This window comes from Aphelocoma coerulescens (assembly GCF_041296385.1).
Source record: "Aphelocoma coerulescens isolate FSJ_1873_10779 chromosome Z unlocalized genomic scaffold, UR_Acoe_1.0 ChrZ_unloc_scaf_1, whole genome shotgun sequence".
In the NCBI taxonomy this organism is placed as follows: Eukaryota; Metazoa; Chordata; class Aves; order Passeriformes; family Corvidae; genus Aphelocoma; species Aphelocoma coerulescens.
The window spans coordinates 3,510,488-3,536,293 of record NW_027184086.1 but is presented as its reverse complement, the minus strand read 5'-3'; the positions used below and the strand labels follow the sequence as shown (position 1 = coordinate 3,536,293).

The 25,806-nt window shown below is 40.9% G+C and overlaps 1 protein-coding gene across 1 annotated transcript; it reads left to right on the top strand.

Annotated features, from left to right (window-relative positions):
• The first annotated feature begins 770 nt into the window (after positions 1-770).
• Positions 771-20,230, top strand: REEP5 (receptor accessory protein 5). The gene is made up of 5 exons (XM_069002621.1): positions 771-980; positions 1,087-1,180; positions 11,308-11,446; positions 15,538-15,706; positions 17,175-20,230. The coding sequence occupies exons 1-5, from the start codon at positions 863-865 to the stop codon at positions 17,222-17,224; spliced, it is 570 nt and encodes a 189-aa protein (XP_068858722.1). The 5' UTR covers positions 771-862; the 3' UTR covers positions 17,225-20,230.
• The last annotated feature ends 5,576 nt before the right edge of the window (positions 20,231-25,806 follow it).

Genomic DNA, 25,806 nt, shown 5'->3' with positions numbered 1-25,806 from the left:
GTCTTTTCTGGCAAACTCAGGAGCAACACAGATTTGAAGAAGGCATAAAGAATCCCAGTACTGGTTGTAATGCTGAGTCAGATGCAGAGAAATTGCTGTGAAGGGTCAGCCCAGCTGAGGAAGTTTCCAGGACTACAACACAGCCAACAAATTATATTTAGTTGGTAAGAAGATTGCGCACACCATAAATTCCAGGTTACAGTTACTGCAAGGCGCTGATGCCCTCGGCGTGGTCACACACGCCTTTTGGGTACCCGTGCAGTAGATTGTCATAACCTTTCTTCTACATCACGTCAATGCCTACCATCTGTTTCTGACTTTTGCTCACCGTGTCTGAAATCGATGGTATCACGCACTGATTTTGGGGGTGGGGGAAATTATAGCAGTTGAGGGAATTAGAGCCGGCTACGATCGTGGCCTCTTTCTCGAGCATCTTTGACACAGGGGACTCGCTATTTGATTACCTGAACAAGGCGCACCATCCTTGCAGGGATCTATGTCCCTAGCTCCCCGCCTAAGATTAAAAATCTGTCCCTGCCGGCGGGGCACGGAGAGCGCGAGGCCGCGGGGGGACATCGGCTGCGCGCACCAGGCCCGGTGCCGCACCCCGCCCTGTGCCCGGAGCCCCACAAAACCACCGGGGACCGGGTCTGCGCCGGCAGGGCGCGCCCCCAGACCTCCATTTCGCGCAGGGGCGGGCTCGGAGAGGGCCCGCAGCCGGCGGAAGATGGTTCCCCGCCGCTCGCCACCGCCCCCGGGCGCGGCGCGACGGGGACGGGCGCTGGGTGCCGGGGCGGCGCCTGCGCTCGGCCGCGGGGAGCGCGGGGCTGCAGCGCGGCGCGGAGCGAGCGGCACCAGCGCCATGACCGCGGCGATGCGACAGCGGTTCGACCGCTTCCTACACGAGAAGAACTGCATGACCGCCGTGCTCGAGCGGATCGAGAGCAAGACCGGAGTCAGCCGCGCCTACATCGCCACTGGTGAGCCCCGGCTGCCGCTGCGCCGGCTCCCCCCGGGGGCCGCGCCCTACCCGCGCCTCCTCGTCCCGCTCCCTCGGGCGCTGACGGCTCTCTCCTCTCTCCTCAGGCATCCTCGGGGTCGTGGCCGTGTACCTGGTGGTGGGATACGGCGCGTCCTTGCTCTGCAACATTATCGGCTTCGCCTACCCCGCCTACGTCTCGTGAGTGTCGCGCCTCTTGCTCCTCTCCATCGATGGTTCCGGGTGCCACTCGCCGACGTTGTTGCAAAATCGCATTTCTTGCGCCGGTGCTGAGCCTGTCAGGGGTGGCATTCCGGGACCGTGTTCCCAAGTGTTGTTTTTGCCGCGCACCCCTTTCCTTTAGCAGGTACAGGTGCCAGGTGCCAAGTGAAGAACGAGGCTTCTCCCATCTGGCGAGTGCTACGTCAGGAGTTACAGATGGGAGACGCTGGGTGGTTACCACACTTGATAGCCGGTTCCTGTAGCGGGTTATGCTTTGGGTTTGGGTTCCAGCTTTGTCATCTCCAGCGGGAAGCTGGATCTTACTGGCTGCTGGTAACGGGAGGGAGGATCGCTGCTTTGGGGGTGTTTGTTAAAGCTCGCGCTGATGGTTTGAGCGGGGGGCAGGAAGGCGCTGGTGCATCGTCAGCGTGTGCCTGATACAGAGTACGGGGTACTGTAATGGGCTGGAGACAGAGGTGCATTAAGGAATGCTGTTTACTCCAAACCCGCCTCGCTGATGAGGGGAGGAAAGGAAAACACCGTAACTCCTCCCGAGTGTGAAAGACTTTTAAATACTTCCTTTTTCAAAGGAAAGTCTCCTTAGCTATTCTTAAAAACAGAGCAACTGTTACGTTTCACGTGCATTATATGGTCCTTTAGACCAAAATGCCTTACCTGTTAGGCAGGACCACAGTGGAGAGTATGTTCCAAAAGACTGCAGAAACATACTAAATAAAACCTGTGTAACCTAATACATTCATAAAATGGAAGTCCTTCCCAGCAGGACTGCTATATTGTTGAAACACAGTGCTTGCCTTTTATATAACTCTATTTAAATACAGTCAGAAGCTTTAAAAAATATGTTCTCTGTAATTGGCTCCTGGGCAATATAAAGTCGGTTCTTTTTTTTTTTTTTTTTTCAGAGATGTGAGAGATTGACTCAGTTTTAGACTCTTGAAACATCCTATGGTTATGATGCTTAAGACCAAGCAACATTTTTTCTAAATGCTGTTCCTGGTGTTTGCTAATTTCAGAGATTATAAGACAGGAACTCTGAAGAAGCTTAGGTTTTGTTTCCTAAATGATAATTTTTAGTGAAAAGCTTAGCTTATAAGTACTCTTTCATTAAAATCTGAAAAGGGAAATATCATCCAACAAACCTTCAAAACATTGAAATGGTTGTGTAGGAATTATGTGTATGTAATATTTCGTGTCTGACTTCGGTCACTTTTAAAATTATGTAATTACTTTCTACAATCCTATTTAAATATTTTAATTTGTTTTTAAACTGGTTTGGGATTATATTTTAAACCTTCCATTATGCAATGATGGTGAATAAATTGATAATACAAACTCTTAGAACTGCAGTAGTAAGGCAGTAGCAAATCAAATATGAATAATAAGGTTTCATTACTAATTTTTTTCTTTCAAATCTGGATTTTTTTTTAAATCTTTTGGTAGAGTGTCTACCCTTTTTCATGTTGAAATGGGGTTTTAAATGTGTCTTAATGTGAAAAGTTACCTCCCAGATATTAGTACTGTGGTGTGTTTCAGTTTTTTTACTTTTTTTTTTTTTTAAATAATGGGAGCATTGTCCATGCCTACAAGTTTTACTTAAACAAGAAAGCATGCTGAGCAATATGCACAATGCCAGTTCTGTTTTTCTTCCAGTTCATGATCAGGTAATGCTTTTCCTTTAGCTGCCTTTTTAATGCTGGATGACATTTATAGTAGAAAAGTATAATCTTAGGTGAAAATCTAATTTAAGATGCGTGCAGTGTGCTGCATGCCAGTGTCTTTCAGTGGCAGCCTGCTGACAGCACAGGTGGGCTCGATCCCCTCTCAAGTCCAGATCTGGTCTGTAGAATTTTTTCACATTTTGCTCTGCCTGCTTTTGTTTCTGATGCTCTGGATCATGTCCTGTCGTCAGGGTGCTGAGTACCATCCCCCACGCTTATAAAGTATAGAGACCCAAAGCGTAAAGAACACTAGCCAGAGTGGTTTGTTTATTCCTTTCTGCTATTTGGTCTGTCCCCCTTGGAAAGGCAGATGAAGAGCTTGCTGTATGAACTGACAGTAGTGAATTTACTTCCTAGCATTGAACAGAAAACAGTTTTCAGCTGTTTTCATCAGCTGCACACACCCTCAAATGCCTTTTGCTCTAAAAGCTGTGGCTTCTGGAAGAGGTCAGGAGCTGTAAATGGAATGTATTGTGCAGAGTGTTAGTTTGATGTTTACACAGGTGTTTCAACAATGGACCCAAGCCTGAAATGTCTCAGAGAGGTACTGAAAGAGAAAAAGCAGATTACTTTTCCTCAGTTAACTTACTTTCTTCTTTTATAAAGTAGATCAGTGCATCATTTCTCCATTGTCGGTAACTGAATTACTTAAGTGAAAAACAAGCAGTGGTTTGGGTTGAAAGGAACCTTGAAGGTCATGTAGTTCCAGCCACTCTGCTGTGGCAAGGGACAAAGTAGTGGGTCAGGCTCCTCGTCAGCAGAAAAGGCACTCAGAGGGGTGAAGGAGTGGGACAGATGTCTGTGCTCTGCAAGGGACATCAACTCCTGTCCTTAGTTGTTTAAAATGGCAAACAGGCTGCCTCGTGAGTGACCCTCAGGCATGTTCCAAATCTGTTTTAGTGGGATTTCAGTTCTGGGTTACTTCAATCATGTTAATTACTGTTCATCTCTATGCTTTCCTAAAGAAAATATATTGGAGTCATAGCAAACCCAGAGACCCTCAGCTCAGATTTAAATCTGTTTACACATGAAACCAGGACAGTTCTGTGCAGATATCTGCCTGTCAGGCCTTGTATAATTCTGCAGTTTGTTTTCTTTGGTCTCTGTCATTCCCTGTATTCACTGTCAGTGTGTGCAGTGCAGCAGGTGTGAATTTCAGTGGAGAAATGCTGGAGGCTGTAGCTGCTAGACCAAGCAGATGGTGTGAAGTGGTGCAGCTGCACTGCTGCCTACCTTCTCATCACTGTGGTGCAAACCAGTGCCAGGGGAGGGGGCAGCTCCCTGGTTAATGCCTGATACAGCTTCAGGCAGGCACAGCTGTTTCCCTTCTCATTCCCCCTTGTTCACCTTCAGCTTTGCCTTGGGGAAATCTTTAGTGCTTTTATACATGGAGGAGTTTCTTCTTTGGCAATACAGAATCTTCTCATAAATCCAAGTCTGTGACATGTCACAGCAAGGACCCACCTGAGTCTCTTAACACAGGCAAAATGAAGCAGTGGTTTTCTGGCTGTTTCCCAGTAAGTTGGACAATCTCTAGTCTCATTCCCTAGAATTCTGTAAAGTGCTATGTGATGAAAAAGAGTAAATAATTTTAAGTTGAAATGTAATGCTTGATTTACAGGCTTTTGTGGTTGCAGTAGACCAGCACTGAAAAGTTTGCCACAGATGACAGAAGCAACTTTTTAAACTTCTATCAAGCTTTAACTGCACAAGGCAGTAATCAGGCTAGAGATGGAAAAAGTGAGTGTTGGCAAGTATGTTAATACCATTGCCAGCATTTTCACTGCTTCTCTAAACTTTCCAGAGCTAGAGTGTTCAAATGTAGCTCCACCCATAGTTAGTGGTGGTTAACTGCCTCAAAAAAATTAGAGCGCGAGCAGGAAGGGAGCCTTTGATGACTAAGAAATGCGTGCAAAGGATTGGAAATTTCTTAAGTGCTGTCATGCTTGGTTTAAAAATTGCAAAGATGAAAATAGCTTTGGGCAGTAAAATGTCTGAACTTGTTACTAGTGTCTTCAAGGAAGAAAAGCAATATAGTACAATAATGCCTCTCTCTACTTTGGCTAATTTTATGCTGTTGCTTCAGTTCAGCTGTTTTTGGTATGTAAAGGTTGCTCGTGACATTTTACTTGCAGGAAACAATCTGGATTGATTGTAGAGAAGTATAAACACTCAATTCAAATTTTGTTTTGAATATTGTCACGGTGTCTCGAATCTGTCTCATAGTTCCTTTTCCTCTTTCAGTGTACCTTTAAAACAGGGACACTGCTTTTCTTTGCTCACAGTTATTTAGAAAAGGTAAAATTGTTCCTGTATTTCTTGAGAACTAGGGCAGCAAATTTCCTTTCTCCTAAGATATTTTAAGGCAAATGCTTACTTTTTTCCTTCATGAAGGATGATGCATGATGTGCTAAGGTTCAGAAGTAAAGCACTGCTGCTGCTTTATGAATACGATTTGAGAGAGCTGACATATCAAACCAGATTCACAATGCCCAGTATAAACATAAGTAGAAAATTTTCAAGTCTGTCTGCATGTGTGCTGTTTTCTCTCATTCCTGATAATCTTTTAATGGGTATTCAGACACTAAAAAGGGTATTTTGTTGATTGTTTTTTTTTTTTTTAATATGTCCTGCCAAATTGGTTCCTCCAAGCATACTAACATTTTGGTTTCTAGGTTTTAGTGTGCCATGTTTAAAAGCCATCTTAGCAGTTGCTTGGATAAATGATGTGCTTTTCTTTCTAAAGAAAGCAAGTGATTGGGTGCAGGGAGTATAATACTATGATAGCAATAAGAAAATTTTAATTTTACTTCCTCATTTTACATTTAGGTTAAAAATATAAAGATGTTTGTAATACAAATGGGTCTAGTCTGAAGTGAGGCACTAAGGCGTCTTAATCTCAGCAGAAGCACCAACATATGTGTGGGACTGTGTTTTGGGGAAGCTGGTTTTGACCTGAGTCAGAACTGGGGAACTGACTTATTGGTTAGCCTTACAAATACTTGTTCCAGGAGAGAGGGGGCCAAGAATGAGCAGAGAGCAGTGAAATGAGAGGATTCCTGCTTTTTTTTCCATTTTGTTTCAGGATTTCAGCTTTGTGGTGAGTTAACATGTAGGCTGTAGGACTCCATGGGTGGGCTAAATGGCATGTGCTCCTTTTGCTGCCATTTTGCTCCATTTCCTTTTAAAAACACTCTTAGAACCCTTTGTACTACTGCCATGTAGCTTTTTGGTGTGTTCTAATAATATCTGTCTGTGCATGGACAGATGACAGTGAAACCCTCCCTTGCTATCCTTTGTGAATTTTTCTGCTTGATACACAAAATTTTGAGAGAAGGGTACTGGTAGACTTAAATCATAGCAGTTGTGTAAGTGCAGTTGGCAGGAAAATCTTTTCTATATCTGCAAATGCGTGACTCTGCTGTTGCTGTCAGTGAGGAGGAAGAAAGATGGAAAGCAGGCGGCTTTTAGCTGATGGATGGAAATGTAGAAGCCAAAATGATAAAGCAAATCCAAGTGCACGGGTACTTGTTTCACTGAAATGACATGAGATGTCAGGGAGGCAGCCTGCCAGGGTGAGTCTGACATGAGGATGAAAGGGAGGCACCAAGCTAAAGAAGTCTCTGGTGCAGTGGAGTGTTGATTCTGTGTGGGTGTCTGGATACATAGATAGAAGTAAATTATTTTACAACCTGCTGTAAGGAGTAGGGGCAGACCAGTAGGCATAAGCTCTATAGAAGTATAGGTAATTTCATGGGTTTTTAAGTTAAATGAAAAAAAACCCCCCAGATTTACACTTGGGTTAGGGTGTGACAAATATGCCTGCCTACTCACTTTGTGTAGCACTGACCAGAAAACTGAAGAAAGGATGCATGAAATGGTCAGCTACAACGGGAGCACTGGGTTTAAGGGCTCATCTTCTGCCTTAAACTTGTAACTTTATTTATACAAGAATCCTCAGGTACACCTGAGGGATTGCAGGGATAAGGGTGATCACTTCACATGAGACCACAGCAAGAAAATTTGGTGTTTCTTTATTTTTGCTTCCCACATCTGGACTCAGCTCAATAAAACCCCACCCCAAGCTTGTAACTTAGCTAGTGAGTACTATATGTGTGAATTTACTGTAACAAATGATTTGTTATGCCAGAGCTAATTGAGAAGCAACAGTCTCTTCTTGGAAAAGAGCTGATTTTTTTTTTTTAAATGAGTCAGATGCTCTAAGTGAAAGAACTCCACTTGGCAACTTACTAAAATTAGACCAGTGTCTGTTACTATCAGTAACAGGATAAGTAACCACACTTGATCTAGGGTTCTGTTTGATTTTAGGACGAACAGGGTCAAAGCTGAGCCAGTGCTCTGATACTGTAGCTACACAGCAGATGGGAGCCCTGGGCTGCTACAGAATGTGACAGCCTCCACTCTTCCCCCTTGGCACAGCCTGCAGGGCTACTGGGGAACAGATCTGGCTGAAAACAAAGTTTTTCTTGGCTCCCCATCCATCACAGTGCTGGCCCACAGTGGGTCATTTTCACTCTTGGACAGGCAGCTGTTTCTGAAATAACTGAGCTGTGATATTTACTATCCAGACTACTGTAGCTGCTCCTAGTGACTGCTTTTACCTTCAAGGTGCAGAACTACTGTAAGTTGTTGTTTGAGGCTCTCTTTGAAGTCCTCTACAGTTAGTATTTAAGCAGTATAAAAAATCCTTTGGGATATGTAATTACTACACTTAACTAACATGGAATTTAGTCAAATAATGGAATTTTGTCAAATTAGACAAAACAGTATCATTTTTTTAAATCGGAAGCTATAGTCTTTGGGTGGTCCTTCATGTGTTAGAAAATCTTAATATTATGTGTTAATGAGACTGATTTATTTGCTCTTGCAACACAGAAATAAGTTATAAGAAGGCAATCCTAAAGTAGGACACAGTGTCAGTGTCTCTTGGTCTGCAACTTTTCACTTACTGATGGAGATTGCGTTTTGAATTTCAGCCTGCTTGATCGATGACTTAATGTGGAGAAGAACGAGGTGTTCTTGGCTTGAAGTAGCTTCGATGTCTCTCCTAAGTTTAATTGTACAAGGCATTACACCAGGATAATACTTGTAGAATAACTTGGAAGACTTAAGTTTGAGTGTGATTCTCATGTTGAAAAGAGTGTAGTTATAAATGGATAAGAAACCCCTCTGTGTTCAGGTATTCTATATAACTTACTGTTCTTGTTCTTTGACAAGTACTATTTTCTGTGACTTACTATTGAAATAGTGTGTGAGTAGCAAGGGATGGAGGCAGCTTCCACCCTTTTATTTAACAGGGATATTTTATACTGGATTTCCCTGTCTCATCCAAGGGACATGCTCCCCCCATTCCAAAGCAGAATATTTATAAAATACTTGCCTTTCCTTGACTTCAGTTAAAGCTTTCATTCACTGATGGCCCTGCTATATCCTGCTTTTCCCCCTCCCTGTCTCCCAAACTGGGACTGGAGGCAGGACCAGCAGGAGCAGTTTGAGCTGACATGGCTGTTGCCTGCTGGGTGTGGTAGGGGGCTGCCCCTGAACTTGCCCACTTAGATCAGACCACTGCAGAAGGAGGGGAGATGTGCTGTCCCCTACAGTGTGTAAGAGAGCAACCACGTGTGGATTTAATGCTGTGTACATCAGTTAGCTAAATCAGACAGGGCTTTGACTACTTGTAGTGCTGCTGCTTGTGACTGTCAGACAATAAAAGTGTGTTGTTCATGTATCCCCTAAGGAACTAGAGCAGCAGATGGTGAACGTTCAAAGGGAGCACACCCATGTCACTGTATTTAGGAGCTCTCAAAGGCCATTTGTTTCTAGAGGAGAGAAGATAATAGAGCGTGGCCCATTAACACAGTGATATGCCATCTGCCCTTTGCCACAACATTGGAGATTCTAAGCTTTTTTTTCTTAAGGAAAGTTGATTTTTGTAATTACCGAGATGACTTTATAATGTTTATAAAAAATGAAACAATGGTCCCTTAAATCCATGTATGACTTCAGATTGGTGACTGGAAAACAGCAAGACTGCTGGCAGTTTCACTGCAAAGTTTTCTCACAAATACCAAGCTAGGCTGCTTATTGCAGTAAAATAAGCCTTCCACTCTATGCCTCTAATTGAGAAATTGTCAGCAGAACTAAACAAATTCACATGGTGAGCCTCTACAGCAAGTTTTCTTTAACAGTGAGAACCTTTGCAATTGGTTCCTTTCTCTGCTCCATTTATCCACCTCTCTAACATCCCTGCTAGTAAGGTCTACTTTTTCTTTTCCTCCAGGAGTGCAGTTTCACACATTGAAAATAGCTCTATAGCCTTCTTCCTTAACTCCTGTGGTGTTCAGGGGCTGTTTTTGTACAGCCCCCTCACCTGGCCTCACTAGAATTCTTCAGAGGTGTGGGCATAGGAAGGATGTGGTTTACAGTGGGAGCAGGAGCAGCTGGAGTTGTCACTGCCTTTGAACAGGCTGCTTGGACTAGGGCTGCCTGTGTTGTTAGGAGCAGCAAGAATTAGACCTGCTGTTGCCAGCCTGTGGAAAACCTATTCTTCCAATTGTGCTGGTGCATGTGCCTCGGTAAGATCCCCCTATTGATGGGGTATGGCAAGGGCTGCTGCTTTTCCCACTGCAGGACATTGCTGGCCTGCCTCAAACTCCAGTAGAAATAACGCATGAATTAAGTATCAGATCCTTGTACTGCATATCAAAGTAATTCAATCCAGCAGCTGTGCCAGCTCCCTCTGCATGTGGTGGGTTTGCCAGTGCTTTTGCTAAAACATATGGCATGTCACAGGAATTATTTCCCCCAACTCCCCCTGCTCCCCTGTGACTTACAGAAGTAGGAAGTGACGGAATCCACAGCATTTCTCAATCCACAGTCCAGGAAATGAACTTGCAGCCGGCTCTCTGATTTCTGTGTTGTAAACCTCCCTAACTCTGCCTTTTTTGTGGAATTAACGGAAAACGTGGCACCTCTAATACATCTCACACAAGCTGCTTCAGAAACAATATAGCTGATATTAAAGGAGTAAGTGATAGAAGAATTTAAACTAAATTCATTAAACTGAGTCTTACAGATTTTGATCCTGCAGCGTGAGTGGAGAGAACAAATGCTTTCTAACACTTTTAAGCTGGAAATTATCAGGCTTAGATTTGCTAGCATTTTCTTTTTAAACTTTTTACAGTGTTAATCTGGAGTTTAATGGCTCCAGAAACCCCACTCCACTACTTTTACTGAAAGACCACATGGAGCATCTTTTAATTTCTGATTTTTAGAACTGTATAAACTTGAACTGCATTCGCATAGCAGATGGAGAACAAAAACCCATTAAAAGCCCATTAATCATTATGCAGAAAGCCCAGTACTTTAGTAGAGGTTGTTTCACCTTGTTCTTAATAGTTTAGTCTACATTAGACCTTGCAAGTCCTGTAGGAATTAATTTATAGAGTAATACAGTGGGTGATGCAGATTCTTCAGCGTATGGATCTGATCCCCTCTGCCCCTCAAGGGCTCTTAGGACTTAGAGCAAATCTTATAGATAAATTTACGTTTTCAAAGAGGAATCTAGTGCATGTTTATATGAGTACACTTAAAATGCTATTTATTGGAGATAACTATGTAAAAAACTGGGGAATAGTACAGTTAGTCTTTTACCCCTGGTGGTGCTAGGAACCCCAAGCTGTGCAGCGCTGAATGAATTTCTGATCCACACGTAGCACACTGTGCAGGCCTTGTCTGGAGGCAAGGTTACCCCATTTTGATAACTTAAGGTATTGTAGGATTTTTCATCCAAGACAACAACTCTGTTCATCATTCTTTTCTGATGGCCAGAGGAGGATGGTCACTGTTGGTTGTAGGCAAGGCTGGGCAGGTGCTGTGATCACTGGTATCCCATGCCTCACAAGACTGGGCTCATTCAGATTACCTGTTATGTGGATCAGTAATGCTCTGATGTACAGTAGCCTTCTTGTCAGGATTACCACAATGCCTCCAGAAGTGGAACTATGGCCAAAGATTATCCCCTCCCTTTCTTGCCCCCCCTCAAAATGTTTCGTGAACAAGGTCAGAATGCTCACTGGTTTTGTTTGGGTTTTTTTTTCCTCCTTGTAATCACAGAGCTAGAAATAGCTTGAGTATCTTTTAGATTTGAAGTGTGATATGTAGGGAAAAACTTTGCTGTTCAAAGATCTTGACACACTGTCTGTATGATAAATATTAATTAGTTTTCTTGGAGCAAATCAATTATGAAGATTCACATGTAACAACAAATCTGAGTCATAAAAACTTCATCATTACAGATGAGACTGATGCTGCTATTCTGCTCACTTGATTTGTTTTTCCTTGCAGAATCAAGGCCATTGAAAGTCCCAACAAAGATGATGACACACAGTGGCTGACTTACTGGGTTGTGTATGGCATTTTCAGCATAGCTGAATTCTTCTCTGACATCTTTCTGTCCTGGTTCCCTTTCTACTACATGTTAAAGGTATGTTAGTTCATGTGACCCCTCTCCTAAAATGAGACCTTTGATGTAACTGGTCTAATGTCTCCAAGAATGGGTAGACGACAACATTGCCTGGAATCATTCCAGGGTCACACCTGTTTTTTAGATGCAATGTGTAATTTAGTTCTGTGGAAGTGATCTGTTTACAGCTGATGTTTTGTGAAGCAAGAGGGGAAGTTGGGATGAGTGGAAGGGAAGGGTCTGCTGTGTTTTAGGAAAAAAAAGACAGTGTAACTGTCCGATAAAAAGCCCCCAAAGAGTCTTTCTCTTGGTGTTCAGGTAAATTTGGACAAATGACAGACATAGTAAACCCCCCAGAGTGGCTCTATTTTTGCTTTAAGTGCATTAGTAAAAGTGGAGAGTAAAATCACGAAGGCTGTTGAAGGAGGTAGTAACATCTGTGCTATTGGAGCAAAGAAGAAATTGGAACATGAGAATAGTTTGAGTCGTACAGCTTTAATATTTAATTAAGCTCGGTTTGCTGAAAGGAGTTGGTGGGTATCAGAGGAGATGGTTGCTTATGTGCAGTTGTTAGCGTGATTTGAGTACCAGCAATGATTTGGTTGATGTGCAGAAATTGACTGTGACAGTCGGTTTACACCTCTGCATTTTTCCTTTTCAGTCTTTAAACAGGCTTCAACTGTGACTATTGTTTGGATACCTTGTAGTTCAGTAGAATTATGACTTCTACCCATAATCTGCAGTGGCATATACTCACAATTCTGAATTCATACAGTGTCTTTTCAGAGCTTCTTTTCTAAATTCTTGGTGGAAAAAGATGTGGCAATGGTTTCTTCATGCCACCACAGCTATCCTTCTGAAGAGCACACGATTGAAATTCAGGTTGATTTTGTAAATAAAGTCCACAAATGGCTCTGATACTCTGGTATCAGGAGTGCCACAGTTACATGTGGTGTTGGAATCAAGGGAAAGGCACTTTTCTCAGTTCTGCAAAAGCAAACACTAGGAGTTATGTCAATACACAGCTTTCTACAATGGCTGCAGAAGGCACACGGAAGTCAAGTGTTTGTCCTCAGTAGTAGTTGGTAGGAGAGGTTTACTTTTTTTGTACAAAGGCAGACAGGTGTTGGCTGAGAATCAGAAAACGTTGCTGAATGGATGGAAGTTAATCCATAGGGGGAGAAGGAGGAATTAGGCAGCTGCCACACTACATTCCATCCATGAACTAAAACCTCTTGTAGGGTAGTTATGTTGTCTCCATATCTCTTCTGGGAAGTGGAAGCATAGATACATCATCCGTGAAAATTTCGAGCTTGCTTTAATTTTCAAAATGTGCTAAATTAGCATATTCACATCTGTTTGATATAGCTTGTAGCTTCCACTCCAGACTGAGTTTTAGATGCTCAGTATTTTGAAACACCTTCGGTTGCATGGCTGAGACATTGGGCACAGCTGCCCCCAGAGTCCCCAAAGTCCAGAGTTTAGACTCTGTGACATTAAAGTTTTCAGCAGACTAGAAGATTTTACAGGTGGGAGAAAGGCATGTTGAAGAACTCCTTTAAATATGTTAAAATGTTTGTATATACTTCCTGTTCTCCAGATGGCATTTCTTGAATTTTGTGGACCTTTTTTTTGCTAATGCCCATTTCTTATTTGTTTGGGTTTTTTTTTTATCTGTGAAGCACAGGACGTGCATGCAACTCGTAATTTCATGTGCATATGATTTGTTTTTAAATACTTCTGTTCAAGATCTAAAAACTTCAGTGTCATTCAGGTACTGGAGAACAGTAGCCAGTAAAAGTAGCAGAGTTTATCATCCTATAAGTATTTTTGGTGGTCGGAATGAGAGAGGCTCCTTACTCCACTAATGGCTCTGCCTTGGAATTCTGTAATGCTATTTCTGAACAAAATTGGTGCTGCCAGGGCAAAAACAGCTGCTAGGAGCAGGTCCAAGTGAGTCACACTGAGCTCAGGTGAATTCCACTCCCTGCTCTGTCTGATCTGGAGGGTTGCAAAGAATATATTCCGGGTTTGGGCTTTTTTTTTTTTTTTTTTTCCAGTTAACTATTTAACCACTCTGAGCTTGCTAGACCTTCTTACAGCCCTCTTTATTTGCAATAGCCTATGCTGGTTCAGTTTCATGGGAGACAAGGGGAAAATAAACTAAGTTAGCAGCCTAACATTCTCAAGCTTTGAAAAGAATGAGAATCTCAGTTTTGGTACATGTCCAATAGAAAATGCATATGAGCATCTGTTTCAGTACAATTCAAAAGTAATAGGTATTTGAGAACAAATCGGTAATTATCTTTTTCTTGACTAGACTGGGACAAAGCTGTCAAATCAAAATTACTAATTTTTTTCTTAGGCAGGGAAAGGGAAATTTCAATTTCTTTTCATTTCAGAGGAAGTTGGACTCTGAGGGATTTTCTAAAACAAAGGAGAACTACCTATTTTGTGTATTGGGAGAAGTTGAATAACTCTCAGTAACTGATGAGATATTCTTGAACATGAAATATAGGCAGTGTACTTTTCAGCTGTTAATGCAAGATAACAACATAAGATAGCACCATTTATTCTTTCTGTTATATTCAGTTCCAAATAATTGAAGCTTTTGAAAATTGATATTTATATTGATAAAGGCACTTTTTACCTTTATTTTCTCTGACCATACTTAATAATTCATTAGCTGCTACTTACTGGTGCCAGATTGTATTGCCTGTTGAATTATTTGTTTTAATTCATTGGAATGTTCCTGGTGGGCCAATCTCTATGGTGTACTCTTTACTTTAAAAAACATTTTTTTGTCTTCTGGTCAAACACTCCTTTAAGTCATTCTGTTTTTACACCATGATCAAATAGTTTAAAGAAGAAAGCTTAATGCTTACCCAAAAGGATGGTAAATTGCACTGCAGAGAAGACAAAGCCAAAATTTTACAGATGTGGAGAGCAGAACCTACAGAACATCCAGTTTCAGTATACCTTATTGGGAAAGAACAGAGGGGACATATTCCAAAATATTTTGAAGGCTTGCTTGAAGAAGACTGTGTGTTTTGTTTCCATTCTACCCAGAAATGTGTGGAAATCCTCAAACATGGAATACTGTCTAACATGAAGACAAAGCATGTTTTGACTGAGGCTGGGTGGTTTTGTTTTGTGTTTCAGGAAAGGGTAGTCTGAGAAAAGCTGTTATGCCTTCATTTTCTGGAGAGGCTTTTGACATGGAATATAGTGTACAGAAAGAACTGTACAAATGTTGATAAAATGTACTTCATTTTGTTGCAGTTTTCTCCTGTAAAATAATTTTATATATATTTTCATAGCTCAAGTGAATTTATTTATGGCACTCCCTGTCCCTTGAATGTTTCATCTTATTCTGCATAGCTGTCTCTGTGTGCTGTATGGCAGTGAAACTGAAGCCAAATAGAAGTGCTTCAGTGGTAAAGACAGGGATTTGTAGTACATGTAATAACTGTCTTTCCAGTCCTCTTTTGCATGATGCAGAAACATGACCCCACACTGTGGTCTTTGATTTTTCTAGAGAGCAGATGGTGCTCTAAAAGCCATACCTAAACTGTAATCCAGAAGCATTACCCTTGTTTGTGCACTGTGTGTAGCTTGGGTTTGTCTCTCCTCCTTGTCACTTTACTTCTGGGGTGCACACAACCCTATTCTTTCCCCCACTGTGTTTCAGAGCAGGGAGGCAGAGAGGACAGGGACGTGTTTTGGCTGAATTTAAGTCATATAGAGACTTAGACCTTTAGTCAGGCCTGTGCCCTATGTTTTAGAAATATTGAGAGACAGATGTTTGCATAACCAGGTTTTATAGTTCTACCTTAAAGAGAAAAAAAAGCAACATGTAATCTTGACCCACCTAACACCAGGTTATATTTACTGCTGCAGCCCTCCTCCTTTATCCTTATACTATCCATGAAATTATTCCAGTATAAATATTCACTGTGTGTAGCTGTCCTGGTGTGTGCTCTCATTGAACCCTGACCACATAGGGGATGACTCACTCTTCTAAATGTGCTCAGTTCTGTGGCACTTAGGAAAGGCACCTTGTCTCCTACTCAGGATTCCTTCTACTGAGGCTGATGTTCTTGTTCTCACAGTGTGGCTTCCTGCTGTGGTGCATGGCTCCAAGCCCTTCCAACGGGGCAGAGTTTCTCTACCACCGGATTATACGTCCTTTCTTCCTGAAGCACGAGGCCCAGCTGGACAGCGTTGTGCAGGACCTGAAAGACAAGGCTGCAGAGACTGCAGACACCATAACTAAAGAGGGTAAGCAAAAGGCTGTTCACTGGTCACATTAAGTAGGGGGAATTTCACTGGGAGCTCTTATTATTGCACTTAGTATTCATCACTCGGAGGAAACAAGAATAAGTTGTAAGAAGACGATGTGAATTATAATGGAGAAGTTAAATTTGGGAAATGGGGATTGCAGTGGGTCGTGCTTCCTAGAATTGCATTTAGGCTAGAATGAGTGGAAGAAATTGTATCATTTGTGTGTCTTCCCACCATACACACCACTAAAAACATTCTCTCTAGAGGCAGGTCCAGACACTCCTTTCATAAATACAGTTACTGTTTCAGTGCATCCTCCTATCTCCCAAAATACTCCCTCAAATACTCCCTGCAAGTGTAGAGGGGTTCCCAGTCACACAGTAAAGCAATTAACAGCAATAAACAGCAACATGGGAAGCACAGTTTTCCCATCTATATGTTTTTGTACTTTTTCTTCCTCTGGAGGTAAAAGGATTCCTCACTCTTAAAGGAACTACTTACATTTTATTTTTGTGCATTATCACAGACTGTAGATTGCTTAAGGTTTTTCTTTTATTTCCTTGCATTCTATAGCGAACCCTTGCACTCTAAAATATCTGATGATGGCTTTATTAATAAGAGAAGGAAGTGTATTAAGTAGCTAAAATAAAGGTTTATTTAAGTTTAGTTTGAAAGGAATTTTATTGGTATGCTATTTCAAAGCATCTTAATTCTTCTTTCCACCAAACAATGCATGCAGTCTCATTTCATCTTACCAACTTCAGCAGTTCTTCTGTCTGCTTAAAAGATCTGCTTTTCTCAACTATTCTTGGAAATTTTGCTGCAAGACTCTTCCTGAGTCTTTATTGTTAGGCATGTATCTTAATTAATGTCCTTCCATGTTGCATAGGGGATTTTTCTGTCCTCATTTCATCACTTATTCTTTCTTTTTCCTATTTTTAAATATAAAGATTTCTACCAAAAAAAGCACAACCAAAAAATTAACAAAACAAACAAACAAACACCCCCCCCCCCCCAAAAAAAACAACCCAACAATAAAAAACCCCAGGCATTATTTTTAAGAAACCATGCACACACATATACATGTACACAAATATTAGCGTTACTACAAGCCTGTTTTATCATTATGGTATATTTCTTGCTGCAAACCTGTATGTGCTTAACACTATGAGCAGCCCTGCTTTAACAATACCATAGTTATATATATGTCAGTCTTTAATGTTTATTGTACTGTTTCTTGCTTACTTTTTAAAATCTTTTCATTATCAATTTTACTGATGTATCTATGTCTATATATACAAAAGCTATGATTTTCTTCTGTGTTCTTTCTCTTGTGAGTAAAAGGAAAAATTTTTGTATGCTGCTCAAGAACACTGGACAACCCAGAGATAACCTCTGTTCCCAAGAACAGAGATAACCCTTTGACTGTTGGCCTGTGACTGAACTTGATTTTATTTTCCTGCAGCCAAGAAAGCAACAGTGAACTTGCTGGGTGAAGAAAAGAAGAGCACTTAAACTGGATAAGTTTCCCTACTGCCTCCTTTGTGCAGCGTGAGGTTACTGGGGACTGTGGTATAAGTTCAATACTATTGCCTTGGAAACATTTTGATATATTAAAGGAATGTGCTGTAAGTTTACTTACTACTTTGCTATGACTGATAGAGAGTATGCATTTTTATTTAAAAGCAATGCAGTGGGCAGCATCTGAAGCTTAATGAAAATATTTTATTCATCTTCATGCAGAAGTCTTTCAGTAATCTCTTACTGCAGTAACATAAATAAAAAGTATATATCCCTCAGGCTCTGCACTTTAGTTGTCTCTTTGTCTATGAAATTACTCTTAATACTTTGATTGTGGTACATATGGTAGCACAAAGCTATTTTATAGGGAAAATTCTGAATGGATTTTGAATATACAGGGAATTATTGTGAGAGATGGCATAATGGATGTATTCCCCACCAGTAAAACTGTAAATTGTGAAATTACGTGTTCTAGGCACCTGAATATAGAGATTATTCACTGTTGCATGTTTTGTTGTAACACAGTATTTGGTACAGTGTGTGTATTCTTAAATGGATAGATACTAAATATAGGAAAGAATAACTTCCTTGGAGTGATCAAGCTTATATTGGCCTGAAGTAATTTGCTAGAAATGGATGCATTAAATCACACAAGATCAACACAACATGACTAAAGTATAACTTCTTCCTTAGTCTTGCTAAAACAAGGTGTTATCCAAAATTATTAATAGAGTGCTTTTTAAGATCACACTCAAAAGCACAAGCCACCTCTTGCTAAGGAGTGGTACCATTACAAACACTTCTTCCTGAATTCCTTTTAAAGTATCAAAGCACTGCCTTGGATGTCAGTCCTCAGAACTATAAGAATCAATAACGGGACAGACTACAGCTCTCATGAGGTTCTTCTGCTCATAAAAATCTGCAATCTCTTCTGACTATACTGAGAACAACTTTGTGTGAGCACTTAAACTTCCTGGGTGGAAATGCTCTTGTTGTTACTTGGTATATTCCTGACCAATCAGTAAGAGTGCAACCAAAGTTGCTAAGAGAAAAAAGGAATTTTTTACAATCAATGTAAAAGAATATGGGTTTTTTTTTAGATTTGCATCTGTACTCTTTGACACTGCAGTATTTTCAACAAAAATAATTACATTAATTAATTAAGCATGAATTACTGAAATTTTCCTGTTTTTGTCTCCATGCTGACATTTCTTTAAGCCTAGAGTAATGGTATGGCAGTTCTGAGCTCACAGAATGTGCAGAAAGGAAGCTTAAGCTTTTGGTTGGATAAAAAATTATTTCCAGCCCACAATCTTGAATCCTGTCGCGACGGAGGGAAAGCCCGGACGCTCAATATGAGTGGATCAGCAGGATTCCATTTATTAATCATACTAAAGTTTCTTATATACTATCAATAATAGGCTTATGAATATTCTTAAAGGTGCATTTTAAGTGGTTCACGTAGTCTTAGCTGACTTCTTAACCCCTCCTAACTCCTCTTCTGTGGTCAGCAATTCTCTTTCTTCTTTGTCTTTTCTAACCCACAGTATTTTATTGTTTTACTGCCAAAAACTCAACCTTGCTAACTCTGCAATAAAACACTTAGCTTAGCAATAAGAACTCAATGGAAGCCCTGTTGTTGAGCAGGAGAACTTGTAGCTTTTTGCAACTTCATTTGTTACACAAAATGCGTGCGATCAAACTTCAGCGGTTTGATGTGCCCTTTCTCACGTAGCCAATCTTCCACAATATTCCCTTTCCCACAATCTTCCTCAATATTTCTCCCGATAGAATCCCAAAGACTTAATCTTAAAATAAAGTTTTGAGGACTTCAGGGTTTCTGCAACAAATCGTTGTATAAACATTCATTGTAAATTTTCAGATGCGAGAACTGCAAAAGAGTGAAGCACACAGTGCAACTCAGCAGGTTACTTTTAACCTGGAGAGATACGTTTTATAAGAGGGGATGTAAAAGTGTCTTAAGAGAAAGCATTTCAAGCTTTAAGCTGGAAAACATAGCCCTTAGGGCTGGCAACTTGGATAGGAAATATGAGGCCTGCTGTATCTCGTGTTCTGTAGGACAGCATTGAGTTTGTCATTTGAAGAAAAAATACAAAATTTCACAGCTACTCATTCCATGACAACTTTTTGTTAGGAGAGGATATGCTGAAGAGGATAAAGTTTACAGCAAAGTTCTGGACTGTAAGCAAGTAAAGTTTGAAGTGAGTCACCATTTAATTGGTTTAATTTCTTGTCTTAACTTCTGCCGTAAACCCACTGGACTTCTTTGTAAGCCTTACTAAATCTTAGTCCTGTGTTTTAAACTCTATCAGCTGTATGTAAAGCACTCATGTGGCCACTGTAATTTAGTTTCACTTCTTGAGATTAGAAGTAATTAGATAAAAATAAATGAAGATTCTTAATAGACTATTTGATTTCAGTGCAAAGCACTACATAACTTACTTATGTAAAAGCTTGTGGTAAATTTTAGACTTTATGAGCCTAATGATGTCTGTAGTAGACACAGGATTTACTTTTCATTTCTTATGCTACTCAACAGTTTTTCCACTGTTATTAATGGGGATAAAACATTCTAGGTAGATGTTAGATAAGTGTTAAAACAGTCCCTTGCATCTCTCTCAAAACTTGAAAGGCTTTAAATCAACTTCTTGTCTTTACAACTTGATATTACCAGCACATACAATCAGTGCTCTTTTGTCAGATTTCTACTTGAATTAGAACTACAGTCTGTTGTTAACAGAAGTTGGCCTTGGTTTTTTACCTTGTTGCAAGTAGAAATGACTGAATTTCTGCAGCAAGTTATCCTTTCCTGCAAGTAACTCCACTGGGCTGGCCCCGCAGATCAGTGCTTTTCTTTGTTTCTTCACAACATTTATGTGCAAATGTTGGTACACACATCTGCTCTATGTCTTTGCTGAAGTTGTAATGTGCTAAATAAAAATGGACACAAATAAAGAGATTCTTATGGGACTGGTATAATGCCTCAGTGTTTCTTAAGAACCTTATACCTCAACAGTGAAAACTTGGCTACTCTAGGAAGCTCTTTACAGGGTATTCACTTTTTTTGTCCCCCCAGATTTCATTGCTGTGGAACCAGTAGAAACCTCTCAAAGTCCAAAGGAAGTGCCTCTGCTTCATGACAATCTGAGGGTGCAGCCAGGCAGAGCCTCAGGCCCTTAGAGAAGAGTTTGGAATGCAGATCTCTTCCCAACAGTGAGCACTATGAGCATCTTTCTAGGCTTCATAGCCTGGCTTACCTGAGGAATCATCAAGGTTTAGTGTTCTCTAGAAGCATTGAGAGGAAAAACTGCAGGGGTTTGGAAGTTTTTCCTCTCCCATGGGTTTCCTGGTGTTCCATAAATGACCTCAACAAATAATGCTGAATAGTTATTGGCAGTGGCGTTACAGTTACTTAAGACTTCTGTTGCCACTGTTTATAGGACATTTCATATGCTTTATCTGGCTCCTTTCCAAACTCAGCAAAAAGGAAAATAAGTTCAAGAAAACACAACCTCCCCCACAATGATAACATCACCACTAGAGTTAAAATAATGAAAACTCTTCAAACCAGAGCAAGACAATTAACAAAGCATAGAAGTTCTTGTAAGCAGTGAAAGGTATAACTAGTATTCGTTAGGTCAAACCCTCACTACTTTTAATTTGACAAATAAAAGAAAGTTTCTTGAGTTTGTACTTCAGTCTTGCCAACTCTTTCTACGTAATCTGAGAATCAAATTATCATGACTAATTCCTTAGTCACCTTCCACCCCCAATTCAAATTCCATAAACAATAGTTTCCTTATGCAAAGGAGGAAGAATGGAGTTTTAAAAAACAAAACCACAAATCCTTGTAGGTCATGAGAGACTCTCAGTGTTTTCTGTAAAGGGCACCTGACAAATATGATGAATATCAATCTTGTCTTCTAGAGAACTTCTACATCCAGCATGATGGAATGAAACAGTACTTGAGGAATGACAACCCATGGCTACTAAGGAGGTCCTCAGTTGTACAACCACGTTGTCATAACTTCTTGAAAATTATGTTTCCTACTGGTACATAAACCATTAAGAGATTCTGGAGCAAAACAATCTTCAGATGACCACATGAACTCCTGAACTAATCGTGTAAATATAATTGAAGATGAACTTTGAATTTAGCAGATTTTGGAATATGATGTAGTTGACACCTTTGCTGAGGCTATGGAATTCCACTTTCATTTTGTACTTTTCATTTTGTATTACTGCATCTTTGCAGGAGAAGAATACTTAAAGACTTCAATTAGACATGTCTGAGTTCTGATACTTGAAAAGCAAGCAGACAAGACCCAAAAAACTACACCCCAAAAAACCCCCAAAGCCTGACAGATGAAAAGAAGCATACATGCTGTTTCAGAGGAAATAGCACTATGGCTACTCAGTTCCTACCTGGAGTATCCCCTGCTCTTTCCCAGTTCCCAAACTACCAAAGACGTGTCTGTTTCTTCTCATCTCCCTTACACAGCCACTATGGCAACGGGTACTTAATTATTAATTATTATTAATTATTCTATAATAACAAATCAAATTATTTAATAATTATAATGAACTATCTTTTTATTTAGGGGAAAAGAACCCATTTGAAAAGGGTATCCCTTATCCTAAGGGAGAAAATAACCCCACAAAGGCCAGTCTGTAACAGGAAGAAGTTAAATAACTGGTGTCCAGTGACAGAACCTGTGGGAATCATTCGAAGCTGTGCCAGGGGAAGTTCAGATTTGACATTGGGAAGCATTTCTTTACCAGGGGGGTGGTCAGATTCTGGAACAGGCTTCCCAGAGAGAGTGGTCGATGCCCCAAGCCTGTCAGTGTTAAGAGGCATTGGGACAATACCCTTAATAGTGTGCTTTAACTGTTGGTAAGCCTTGAAGTGGTCAGGCAGTTGGATTGGATGATCATTTTTGGTCTCTTCCAACTGAAATAGTACATTCCATTCCATTCCATTCCATTCCATTCCATTCCATTCCATTCCATTCCATTCCCATTCCACTGCATGTGTAGCTCCAGGTACATCTGCAGCTCTAGAGAACGAGTCAAGGGAGCCGTATCCTCTCTCATGCTCCCAAGTAGAGCACATACAAATATCCCACAGGTGTATGTGCCCCAAAAGGAAGTTCTGGCAAAAAGGCTCTCTCAAACACACACAAGGAACAGGATGTACACACAGGCAAGTTTTTTAAGACCAGCTGTTTTTTGCAGAGCTGGTCTTTGATTTACTTCATGGCTGAAGGCTGACAACTGCATATGGTCACTTCCCAAGTTAAAACACATTTCAAAATAACCTTTTAAAACTCCCACTGTTTACATTAAGAATTGAGTAATTATGGTTGTTCTTCTGCTATAGCAGCTACATGCTATAATCTGAATGAATAAACCACCTATCTCAGTAGTGCTGATTTCTCATTTTTAGTCGTTCTGTTACTGATTGCCTGTATCATCACACCTCTCTGATGCTCAACATCAACGTTACCATCCATTCCTGACACAGAAATTGTTACAAGATTGTTATAAGGATTTTAAGCTCATATGTCCATTTCAAATGTTTAATCTTTGTTTAGGTACCCAGAAAACTGTATAGGGAAATAACAGGCATGTACTTCTAAAGAGCTAGACCGGGACACTAGTTCAATACCCATACTCCTCCATTCCTGGATGCTGCGTAAATTCCCACTCATGAATGCATGCCTTCCTTTGTTACTGTTGCCACCTACAGGAAAACACGGGCCACAGTGCCTTTTTAGCAATGACGCTGCATAAGTAAATTCTCACAGAAAACTGTAAAAGCAAGGCAGATGGAATAAAAGGACATTAATTGTCACCCAATTCCTCCTTAAAAAAAATAAAAAATATCTTTGAGACTAAAAATTGCAGTATTACTGTATTTTTATGGAAGCTTTGTCTCCACTCCCAATCCCACAATGGTCTGTAAGCATCTCCCTGTTCCCAGCAATGAGGCATGATCAGTTGACTGAGGAAGAACCGAGGTGGTCCTGATCTGCTTGTTTTCAATCCTCTAAGGAGCCCAGTTTATTAAAATGAGGCAATACAGAAATGAAAGTCTGGTTTAACTCTGTCAGGAAAGGGGAGCTGTGTTTAACTTTGTGCTGCCTCATATAGAACAAATATTGCTCACATGTACTAAGTGTAAAGCCAGAAATCATAAAAAGCAAAACAGTCCCATTTAAAGATAGGAGAATAAGTAGGCAGGAGTTAGGAAACTCAGTCTTCAACTTCCTCTTGCTAGTGGTCATCTGATTTCCTAGTAGGGCTTTGAAAAAATAAAGTCAGCTTTACCCAAAATACCCACAAAGCTTTCTTTGTTAGTTTGACTAATTTACAGTTTTATATATTTGAACTCAATATTACCCTTTTCAGAAATCTTTCCTAGTCTTTGTTTATAAGACTCCTAGACTTTAAAATAGCTTTACTATTTTGGGCTCTTTGATCAGGAAAGTTTGATAAGCAATGCCACTAAGATTCTTTCTCACACACACAGGTCAGACCACTTCTGAAGGTATTTCATTTCAGACCACTGTAAATAATATCCCACAAGACTTAACCTCCACGTTTTTTGGCTGCCTGTAGTCTAAAGCTCTGATTTGCAAAAGTTAAGCATAACATGAACAAACTTGGCTGGAGTCATCCTCCTTCGGTTTACATCAGGAAGATGAGTTACCTTGTACCAATCAATTTTCACAGAGCTCTCACTTTATTTAAAGTTTCAGAAAAATTACTCAGCACTCAGCAAAATCCAGGAATAATTTGAACCTAAGAATCTGTGTGCAGTTATGGTCTTCTGTATCACAAGTGTATCTTCCACTCCTGGTGTTTTTCCCCATGTCACAACTAACTGTAGCACTTCCCTAACCCTATTATAGAGTGAATGTGCCTTAATAACCTCTAACCATGTCCAGTTAGACTTAGTGACCCTTTTCATATAGCATCTGTTTCCACATTTTGTACCCCATGGCATTCTGACAGCTCACAGGGATACCATTTAACTAACTTCTCAAAATTTAGGCCAGACACTCTAAAGATAGCTTGTATAAACTCTTCAATCAGCAGAAAAACAACCCCTGAAAAAGTCTGTGTATGACCACAGTCAATTACAGCCTTAGAACACAGGACTTCCTCTCCTAAACATTTCTGGTTTAGACAATCTGCATATTGCTCACACTGATAGGCAGCAACTTTTCCTAATAATGAGAAGAGAGCAGGAGGGATGTGTGTGTGAGCACAGACAGTCCTTTCCTGCAGAATCCAACATCACTCTGGAATGAATCATTGGGCAACTCAGGGTCTTTTCCTGCATGTGTTCTAGGGGTGGACTTGAGCATGGACACTATCACAGAGGTTATCCATGGATGTGAAACATGCAGTGTGATTAAGACAAGCAGACAAAGCCCCTCTGGAGGATGATGGCTGAAATGTCAATATGGCCAGGCAGCTTGAGTGTATCAGTCCCCCAAATCCACCAAGGCAAGTGCCCTGGGCTCACAGTGGGGGGATCAACCATCAGATGGCTGGAAACTCCCTTTGTGCCACACTACTGCCTGAAACACTGTCCCGGGCCTTGAAAAGCAGGTCTTATGGGGACACAATACACCAGAAATAATAGAGTCAAGACAATGGGGTTCATTTCCAAAGCAACCTCATACACACTTGGGCCTAAGAACATGGCACTGAGTGGGAATATCACATTCCCTCTCATGCATCAGCCTCTGGAAAGATCAAATGATGCAATGGATGGTAAAAGACCACAATGAGAGCAGTGGGTGGTGGGACCTTCAAACGCGTGTTTAGCGAAGGCCACCCGGTCAGCTAACACCCAGGGATTGCCCATTGGCCTGGTGCTGCCTCATCTAAACTTTTGCTTATTGTAGAAGGGGATGAAGTTCCTGCACTGAACATTAAAAACATGCTGGGGAAGAGTCTGGGTTATTCCTGCCTCAGGCAAAGGTAAAGCCATCCCTGGGATTGCTTTTGCTCAAGGACCTGGATGCACTTTGCATGTGCTGCAAGAAGATGGAAAAGTCCAGTGTGTGTCTCAGATTTGATGGGGGGTAAGAACAGACAATGAATTAAATTAATTACTGTGTAATACTGTGAATTATCACTTCTATGATGGCTCTATGCCCATCACCACATTGGGCACCCCATGGTGCCTGTCTGTGCCACACTGGATTTGGGGTTCTGACCCCGACTCCCTTTTGATCCCACATTAATGAAGAATGAACTTTGATGGAACCATGAACACAGCGGTGATGGATTCAGAACTGGTTTCCACATGGAACAGCCTAACAGCACACACCTTTCCTGCCTGAAAAACAGCCCAAGGTCATGCACTCAGTGATCTCAATGGGCTTTTGTAGGATGGTCCATAATTTAAGGGAGTATTAACTGTGTGTGTATATGTACCAAAAGAGAGGAAAGTGATGGGGTTTTGGGAAGTGGGACCTGGCATTATAGAAACTATATGGAATAAGGGGTGCCTGCTGTCCTGATTTCAACTGCAATCC